A 9,249-nucleotide genomic window follows, 5' to 3' on the forward strand; every position below is an offset into this window, starting at 1 on the left:
TCCACATCTTCTACTGCAGAGGTCTACAGATGTGGTCCGCAGACTGCAGACATTTTGCCTCAGAAAAAACAAACAACACCTTACTCTCTAAACTAAATGTCTCACCAGTGGTGGACGCATAATGTTTTAGTAGGGTTGGCACTAAAAAAAATTCCAAATAAATCTAAATTAGTAATGACACTCGTATTTTAAGCCGATGCACCTAATAGAAAAAAAAACGTATCGGAATCGGAGCAGTGGCCCGGGACCCCCCGGGCTCCACTAAGGTCCGCCACTGTGTCTCACTTCGTCTATCCACCCTGATTTATTGTGACAACGTTTTCGATGTCTATCTATCTCGTAACTTGTCCAACATGAACGCGCAAAGCACATCAAAATGGATATACACTTCATCAGAGAAAAGGTCATACTCGGTCATGTATGTGTCCTCCATGTACCATCGGATTTTCAACATGCCAACATCTTCGCAAAAGGTCATCGTGTAAACTTTTTTCAACTTCAAATCCAGCTTGAGTACCCCTCCTCTTCCCGCACAAATTGTAGGGGCCTATTTAGACATAGTGTATTTTGTATTTATTATATTGATTATGATCTACATTGTTTCCCACATTATAGGCATTGATTATTATATTTATTGGGAAATCAGCGAGAATCGGATAAGGAATAATACCAAATTTTACATATTTTTGGTGAACTTAGTTCTTGAACAAGTGGTTATAAATTCAACTCATTGAAAATTTTGTTTGTTATCTGTTTCAACAATATAAGAAGTGTGTTTCTAACATACTATATTATAATAGAACCACAAAAGGTTCATCACAATCATTCCATATTTCTCTAAGTGTGATCGGTGCAACCCTATAAATTTTACAGCACAAAGTAAATCTTTTAGGAAAATTTTCGATACAATGTAAATTTTCTGTTGCAACCCTTGAGGCTTTGTCCTTGTCAAGTAGATACAAAAAGAGATCTATAGATACATACAGTCTGGAAGAGCTTGCCTCATCAGCCAAATCAGCCACGTAGATGATGACATGTCAAGATTTTTATGGGACCTTTGTTGCATTTGGATAGATTTATCTCGCCACTCTGCATTTCGAGTTTTCCACTTCCAAATTCAGCTTCGAGGCAAACCTGTTTGTGCTTTGAGAATTTTGCTTCCATCACAATGTCAGCAAGGATGTTTCTCTCCCCCACCATGCTCTCAAATGCTTTGAATTTCCCGAAAAAGATTCACTGCTTAAACCCTCAAAATCACCCCGATTCCCTTTCTGTTCCCATCCAAACCACCCCTGAAATCCCTGACACAAATAATGAATTTAAGCAAAATCCTCCGATTCCAGCCACAAAAACAGCTCCATGGATGAAAGGTCCTCTTGTTCTTGAACCCAATCAAGTTATTGACTATTCAAAACCTAAAACCAGGAAGAAGTCTTCTGATAACAAAAACGAAAAGGCCGAAAAATTATTGACCCATAAAGTTAGAGGCGGAAGAGGCAAACACGCAATGAAGAAAATTTTGTACAGTATAGATATTCTTGAAGAAGAAAACCAAGAATTAGAGGATACCCAGAAAAATTTAGCACCAATCGATTTTGATTTGTCATTGGGGAAGTTGGACGAAGATAGCGACGGAGGAGATAAGAGATTGTTTCGCCGGAAACTGCCGTGGGAAAGGGTGGAAAGAATGGTGTTTAGGAGGACAAAAAGGGTGAAAGCGGTGACTGCAGCTGACATAACCCTTAATGATGAACTACTTGAGAGATTGAGAGACGAGGCTAGGAGGATGAGGAAGTGGGTGAATGTTAAGAAAGCAGGAGTAAACGAAGGTGTTCTTGAACAAATTAGGTTAATTTGGAATACCGATGAACTCGCTATGCTCAAATTCGACATGCCCTTGTGTCGAAACATGGATAGAGCACGCGAAATCGTCGAGGTTCGTAACGCTTATGTCGTTTTTCTCAAAATCACATCTTTTAATTCTCTCGCAACATACGAATCAAACCCACAAATTTTCTTCATGGCAGATTAAAACGGGAGGCTTAGTGATATGGAGTAAAAAAGATACTCTTGTTATCTACAGAGGATGCAATTACAGAGAGATGCGATCTAGTTTCCATGGTGGAAAAGAGGAGACGAAGCCTGTACAAGGGTCACTTTACGAAAGGGAAACTGATAGATTATTAGATGGTTTGGGCCCTCGATTTATTGATTGGTGGATGCCAAAGCCATTGCCGATTGATGCAGATTTGCTTCCTGAAATCGTTCATGGATATAAACCACCTTCAAGACTTTCTCTAATGAATGCTCCATCTAAACTCACAGACAACGAGTTAACTCACTTGAGGAAGCAAGCTTACCATTTTCCTACCCATTTTGTCCTCGGTATGTTCATCAATCTTTTCGATAATTTATGTGTATTTAATGATTCAAAGAGATAACAGGGGCGCCATTGTTAACTTTTTTATAGGAAGAAATCAAAACCTGCAAGGCTTAGCTTCCGCCATTTTAAAGCTATGGGAGAAATGTCACATTGCAAAGATCGCAGTGAAATGGGGAATTCCCAATACAAACAATGAACAGATGGCTTATGAGCTGAAGGTAATATTCGTTTGACCAAAAAGTCAAAGGGAAATTTAGACGTTAAAGTGATAATTTGTTAACATGTGCAGGTTTTGACAGGTGGAGTCTTGTTGTTACGTAATAAATTCTATATAATTCTTTACAGAGGCAAAGATTTCCTTTCTCCCACCATTGCAGACCTTGTTTCCAACAGAGAAATGGAGATCAGAAGTTTCCAACATCTTGAAGAAACCACACGTTCCAACATAAGTCAAACCTTTGACTATATTGATGAAACTTTATCGGATCTTGATCATGTTAGCACCATTGGTACATTAAAAGAATTCGAGATGATTCAGTCAAAACACCATGGATTCAACTCTGGAATTAGTGATTCCGAAGTTGAAACCGAAGCTGAAAAGTTGAAGTTAGAAAAAGAAATCCGGAATCAAGAACGCAAGTATTTCATTGTATGGATATTATACTCAAATTATATTCACATTTCATTTTATTCGAAAAATGGATATTATAAATTTATAATCAATTACTTTTTGTTTCATTTTGTAGCTCAAGATGAAGATAAACAAGGCATCAAAAGAGTTAATGAAATTATCCTCTGCATGCAAGCCCACAGAGCCAAATGAGGATCAAGAGATTATGACAAGTGAAGAAAGAGAGTGTTACAGAAAGATGGGGTTGAAAATGGATAGCACATTAGTTCTTGGTAATTAAAGAATATAAAAAATATAAAGTTTTTGTTTTTTTGGTGATTATGTTTACATTATTGATTAAAAAAATGTTGGATTTTTTAGGGCGACGTGGTGTGTTTGATGGAGTGATAGAAGGTATGCATCAACATTGGAAGCATAGGGAAATAGTGAAAGTGGTTACAATGCAAAGAGTGTTTTCAAGGGTGTTGTACACTTCACAATGTCTTGAAGCAGAAAGTGGTGGAATTCTTGTTTCCATAGAGAAATTGAAACTTGGGTATGGAATAATTATTTATCGTGGGAAGAATTATAAACGCCCTTTAAAGATTTCAAGAATTCTACTTAGTAAAAGAGAAGCATTGCAGAAATCTTTGGAGTTGCAAAGAATTGGGGTAAGTAAAGTAAAGTAAAGATCTTCATGTTTTTGTTGTGTTAACTTTTTCTTTCTTAAAGATAGAATGAAGGTTAGAATAATGGTTTGTTTTTTGTGTTTTAGTCATTGAAGTTTTTTGCAAATATGAGACAACAAGCTATTTATGAACTCAAGTGCAAATTGGAGAAGCTTAGCAAATAGTTTTCATCCTTTTGAGCCATGTAGATATTCTCCTAGTTCTACTTTGCTTTTAGATATGATATTGGGAGAATGGTTATGTCTGGAATGCTGCAAAGTGAATCCTTTTTGACACAATGAAAAAGGTGATGATTCTAATTTATTATAGTTATTCTTATTCCCTTGTGTTTTTTATTAAAAGTATTTGTTCTAGAGTTAAGTGGGTAGATTGTGGGAGAAGTTGATGCTAATCTATGTGTGCTTTATTGTAGGGAAATCAACTAGAAGGTGGAAAGATGGATGATCTAAATGTGTAATGCTCCCCCTCCCCACTTAGCCCATTAAGACATCTTTTATGTATTAGGTCAAAAAGATACGTCCCTATATGTATGTCTAGATTAAGTCCTCTTTTTGCTTTTTATCTTTTTATTAAACATGTTTTAGGTAAAAACTTGTTGAATATTCTATAGTTCAAAATTATCGGTTTTTTCATATTGTTATTTATTATGTGATCAAATGTTTATTTCGGTTCAATTGATGTTTTGTTAGTGTATTCCATATTAGTGCAATAAAGTCTCTCTATATATATATGTTGGAGACTCCTCTCTTTCCATAAAGGTTTATTATTATTATTATTTTGGAGAGTGAACCAATGACTCCACATTTATCTTACAATCAACATTGACCGAAATAAACAACAAACCTTGAGGATGACATCAGGATGTGGGTAAGGTGAGGTAGATGTCAACAGTGCTGCCTCCATAGGGGGGCAATGAGTGCTTCACAAAGATGACATATGATATGTGCAAAAACAATAATTTGTGAATGAGGCAAATGAGAGAAAAATTGGTGTATATAGAAAACATATACATCATAAATAAGCATATGAACCCGATAACATAAGAAAATGACAAATCATAAGTCAATAAGGAGCAACATAATAATACATGAATAATCAGAAGAGAAATATATGAGCAAGAAACAAGGTACAACTATAAAGAAATAAAAACAAAAACATACAAGAGACAACGCTACTCATCAACCCTGATGTTGTGTATCTACATTAGCTAGGTTTAATATGGACCGACCAAAAACCTAAGTTTAACTTGGACTTGAAAAAGTCAAATTATATTAAAATCCTCCATAAGAATATGATAATTTAATTAAAGAAAGTTGAGACCCAAATCTCATACCAAAATGGGGTAATGGGAAGTTAGATATAGACAATCTTACATCCATCCGATTACATTATAGACCCTAAATACTTGTATCTTTTATTTGTCTTTCCTCATCATTATGGTTCCCTTTAAAATTGCATCAAATAAATTAGTATGTCTTATCCGTATTATTCTTTAATCCAACTACAACCAACGAATATTAAGCATCCTAGTCCCTTTCTTTCATATTATTCACAAAATTGACTTCCAATTCACTAGTTATTTTACTTTACTGAAAAAGGATTATCACAATTCTAAGTCTAACATTATGAAAAATTACAATTAAGAAACACTTTTGTCAAACTGTAGATGTTAATGACTTAAACTCTTAAAGTCTTCATGGGACAATCTCGTACTCACTTACTTTATTAATTGATTACGACACATACTTATGCCCTTCACACACATACATAGAAATATAACAACAAACAAACAGATTCATGTAGATGGAAAACTCAATAGTAGTAGTGGAGTATTCATGTCATATTACCATGTTCATACTTCATACACATATTCATAATACATGAATACAATATCTACATGATACTTGTTGACTTGTATCTGAAAATCAAGGATATATAGTATATACAAACTACAAAGTCATACATGGTAATTCAATACCAAAAATTAACCTGAAAAAAAAGGTAACATTTTCTTACATAATGATGTTAACACTTGCTTAAGTCTACCATCTAAACTATTCTTTACAGCCATTATTTCCTTCCAAGAGCCAAACTGAACTCCTTTAAGTGTACAATAAACTCAGGATAAAGCTCAAGATTGCAATGCCCACCTCCATTTAGCCACAGTGGTTCATACTTATCCTTACAAAGCTCCCATAACTGCTTTCCATGAGAGTAATCAACAACTTCATCTGCTGTTCCCTGTTTAATATTTACACACACACACACACACATTTTCACCTTTTAACAATGCCCGATAATCAACTATAAAATGTTCTAAAAAAGAAACTTACATGAATCACCAAAACCGGACAGTTCACCAAACCAATCTTCTCAATATTCTAAAACCAAAAAAAGCATAAGACATACAGACAGATAACAGATGACAGATAACAGATTAGACAGGGTAGTGTACCTTGTAAATATCGAACCAATAGGTTCTTTTGACAGGGTAGAGTACCCTTAACCCTGAGAGGATAGGGCTATGAAGAACAACGCCTCTCAAGCCAGATACACGTGAGGCAAGATCAATGGTGGGCCCACTACCAACAGATTGACCATACAAGATTAGCTCATTGTCTTTGACTTTGTATTTCTCCTTGAGGTATTTATATACTGCTTCAATGTCGGCGTATGTATTACACTCAGAAGGCTGTTAAACAAGAAAAAAAGATATTCTTTTTATGAAATATACGACAAGGGTTTGTGTTAATTTCATTTCAAGAAAATTAAAGATGACAATTCACAAACCTTTCCGCTTGATTGTCCATAGCCAGAGTAGTCATAGCTGCAGATATAAAAAAAGATGTTGATGTTTGAATCCAATATAAAATTCAGATTGATTGTTTTAGTTTTTTGTCTCTTTCTATTCGAATAATGTTATACACTTCTGGTTATCACTTATCAGAATCTTTTAATTATCAAACACTAATCTGACAACGAAAAAGTCAACAATCAACTCTTGTTTTCAGTGAAGTTAAATAAAGGCTAGAAATTTCGTTCCCTTATTCATAAATATCAGATCAGAAATTGGTCAAATTTATGCAGAAAAGTAAGTAATTACACAGAGGTGAATACCCAACAACATTAACGCGAAGACGATGAGTTAATTTGACGAAAAGCTCGAGCATCTGTCCCAAATCGGCGGCATTACCATGAGAATAAACAAGGGTGGCACAAGCTTTAGGGTGTTTGATATAAACAGTGACTATTTCGTTTCCTCTTTTAGTTCGAAGCTTCAATACGTCGACACCTTCTCTCCTGGGAGCCTCTGGAATAAATAGTTTGCCGTTGCCGGAAGCGTCGCCGACTACCGTGTAAGACGGTGGAGTAGGTGGGAAGAAAGCGAGTTTTGCAGCGATTGATGATGTTACTACTCCCATCTGTAATTCTTTTAATGGTTGAGTGAGTTCGATTCATAAATTAAACTCGATTTTGTTGAAAAGTTTTTATGTATTGGGTTTAGCTTCCCAAAAAGGTGGATTGATGAATCTGACAGATCTCTCTTTTTGTTATTCCGATGCTGATTCTTGAATGGGTGGAGGAGAAATTATGGGACTGCGATGTGTGACTGACGATTTTATTGGAGGTGGTGAGTGGCGGCGCGTGTAAATTGGTTCTGATTCAAGTGATTTTTTAAAGAGAGAGAATTGGATTGACGGCTCTAGAGAGATGAGAGTGGGAGAAGAGGTGGCAAAGTTTCCAAGGTTAAACCACTCACGTTTATGATACATGTATCATGCAAACATACATACATACATAGATACTGCATGACATATATATATTACTGGTGAGATGGAATTTAAAAATGGGAAGGAAATGAACTTTTTATTTTGCTTTAATTTCAGTAGATACAAGATCGATATCGGCCGGATTTTATAGAGGCGATAAATGAGGCTCCATTGGGTAATAGTTTGTACTAAATTTGGGTGACAAGTTTAAATATGGATTTTTTTTTTTACTATTTTATTTTATTTTATTTTATTTTATTTAGAATAACGAGTATATCTGGATTGAATCCATCATCTTTTTTAGAAACATCATGTTATGCGTCTTGTTTGTCAAGTGGCTAAATTGATATACACATGGGCATATGACCATGAATTTGAGTTTCAATTTGAAGATGCTTCAAAAGAAGATGAGAACAAATTTTTAGAAACATCATGTTATGCGTCTTGTTTGTCAAGTGGCTAAATTGATATACACATGGGCATATGACCATGAATTTGAGTTTCAATTTGAAGATGCTTCAAAAGAAGATGAGAACAAAAGCATGTGTATCTAAAAATTGTTAAATTGTATCATTTAAACTGCTCACGTCAATTAATTTTAATGTTTATGTGGAAAGGCAGTTGTGGAACACTAACAATATTTTTGATGTGTCTGGGTTTGAACGTTGGACCTCCTATGTTGAGTTTCACTCTTCAACCATTAGGCTCCCATCTTCAAAGCAAAAAAAAACGAAAAAAAATATATGTACGTCTGTTCAAGGGGAAAATGGAAATAACATATGTATACGCACATCTTTTGTTATGATGTCTTTCAAAATACAAAGTAAAGCAATAGAAGTATAGCAAAATTGACCAATTGAACTACAATATACGATCTATGGTCATGAAAAAAAAATAGCAACAACTAACTGCAAGAAAGATTAAAAGAATAGATTGTCGGATGATCTTTGAAATCCCAAAATAGAGTTTCTTTATTAGCTCGCATCCTAAAGTAGACAATTTTCAAAACAAGAACATATTACTCTTCCTTTTAGCCTTTGTAATTTATTGGGGACCAAGAAGAACAAAACCTTAGCTTATGAAGGCTAGGTTTTATGCAAGTAAGAGAGAAGGGGGAGAGAATCTCCATGACATTTGGGTTAGAGAATCTCCATCATATTTGGGTTAGTGTAACATCATGTTTCGAGAAGTATATTATTTCAGGATTGTGGACAATAAATGAATCAAGTAAACGCCTTGGGCTTCAAGGGAATACAGTTTAGACCCTATCAGATGTTGATAATGTTGGGTTAAGTGATTAAAGCCATCGAATTGTGCTTCGAAGCAAAAAGGGTAAAATGGGAAAAGTAATATTCCAGGCTTCTTGCATGGATTATGGTTTTAGTTAAGTATGTTTTAAATCCAAAGTAATTAGATAGGATTGTGGGGCTCTTCAATACCTTTTTGTGCATATAAAGAACGCCGAAAATGGAGTTGAAACGAAGAAGTTATGATTGTTTGAAGTTGAAGTGGAAAGTGGGGGATTTTGTCCTACGCATGGCGTAGGAAAGTTACGCAGGGCATAGCTGCTACACATGGCATAACTAAGAATTAAGCAGAGCGTAACTTACTGATTTCGGACGCAGGTTTAATGAATTTCGCATGGCGTAATTTATGTTACGCAGGGCGTAATCGCGACATATCAAAACCCTAAATCTTCAGTTTTGAGCCCTATTTAAGGGCTCTAACTTATGGGAAACCCTCTCATAACCAGTCTCCATCACCTAAAGATCATTCATTGAGAAACCCTAGCCTCCT

General features: G+C 35.2%; 2 protein-coding genes across 2 annotated transcripts; one reads left to right on the forward strand and one right to left on the reverse strand.

The window, feature by feature from the left end:
- Window positions 1-892: 892 nt before the first annotated feature.
- Window positions 893-4,314, forward strand: CRS1 (maize chloroplast splicing factor-like protein). The gene is made up of 8 exons (XM_079079322.1): window positions 893-1,936; window positions 2,028-2,385; window positions 2,471-2,601; window positions 2,673-3,032; window positions 3,130-3,286; window positions 3,375-3,664; window positions 3,769-3,968; window positions 4,095-4,314. Exons 1-7 carry the CDS (start codon window positions 1,049-1,051, stop codon window positions 3,844-3,846), a joined length of 2,262 nt encoding a protein of 753 aa, XP_078935448.1. The 5' UTR covers window positions 893-1,048; the 3' UTR covers window positions 3,847-3,968; window positions 4,095-4,314.
- Window positions 4,315-5,505: 1,191 nt separating this feature from the next.
- LOC145160214 (alpha/beta-Hydrolases superfamily protein) lies at window positions 5,506-7,536 on the reverse strand. Its single transcript, XM_079079323.1, has 5 exons — window positions 6,800-7,536; window positions 6,473-6,509; window positions 6,138-6,374; window positions 6,016-6,063; window positions 5,506-5,923 (listed from the first exon to the last, which is right to left on the reverse strand). The coding sequence occupies exons 1-5, from the start codon at window positions 7,102-7,104 to the stop codon at window positions 5,753-5,755; spliced, it is 798 nt and encodes a 265-aa protein (XP_078935449.1). The 5' UTR covers window positions 7,105-7,536; the 3' UTR covers window positions 5,506-5,752.
- Window positions 7,537-9,249: the final 1,713 nt, after the last annotated feature.

This window comes from Lactuca virosa, chromosome 2 (assembly GCF_052849685.1).
Source record: "Lactuca virosa cultivar CGN04683 chromosome 2, Lactuca_virosa_CGN04683_v6, whole genome shotgun sequence".
Lineage (NCBI taxonomy): Eukaryota > Viridiplantae > Streptophyta > Magnoliopsida > Asterales > Asteraceae > Lactuca > Lactuca virosa.

Coding starts and splice junctions, on each gene's coding strand:
- CRS1 (XM_079079322.1), top strand. CDS start 1,049: ATGGGACCTTTGTTGCATTTGGATAGATTTATCTCGCCACTCTGCATT. Junction 2,386..2,470: donor TCCTACCCATTTTGTCCTCG/GTATGTTCATCA, acceptor ACTTTTTTATAG/GAAGAAATCAAAACCTGCAA. Junction 3,665..3,768: donor TGGAGTTGCAAAGAATTGGG/GTAAGTAAAGTA, acceptor TTTGTGTTTTAG/TCATTGAAGTTTTTTGCAAA.
- LOC145160214 (XM_079079323.1), bottom strand. CDS start 7,104: ATGGGAGTAGTAACATCATCAATCGCTGCAAAACTCGCTTTCTTCCCA. Junction 6,510..6,799: donor CTTCGCGTTAATGTTGTTGG/GTATTCACCTCT, acceptor TTATATCTGCAG/CTATGACTACTCTGGCTATG. Junction 6,375..6,472: donor ATGGACAATCAAGCGGAAAG/GTTTGTGAATTG, acceptor CTTGTTTAACAG/CCTTCTGAGTGTAATACATA.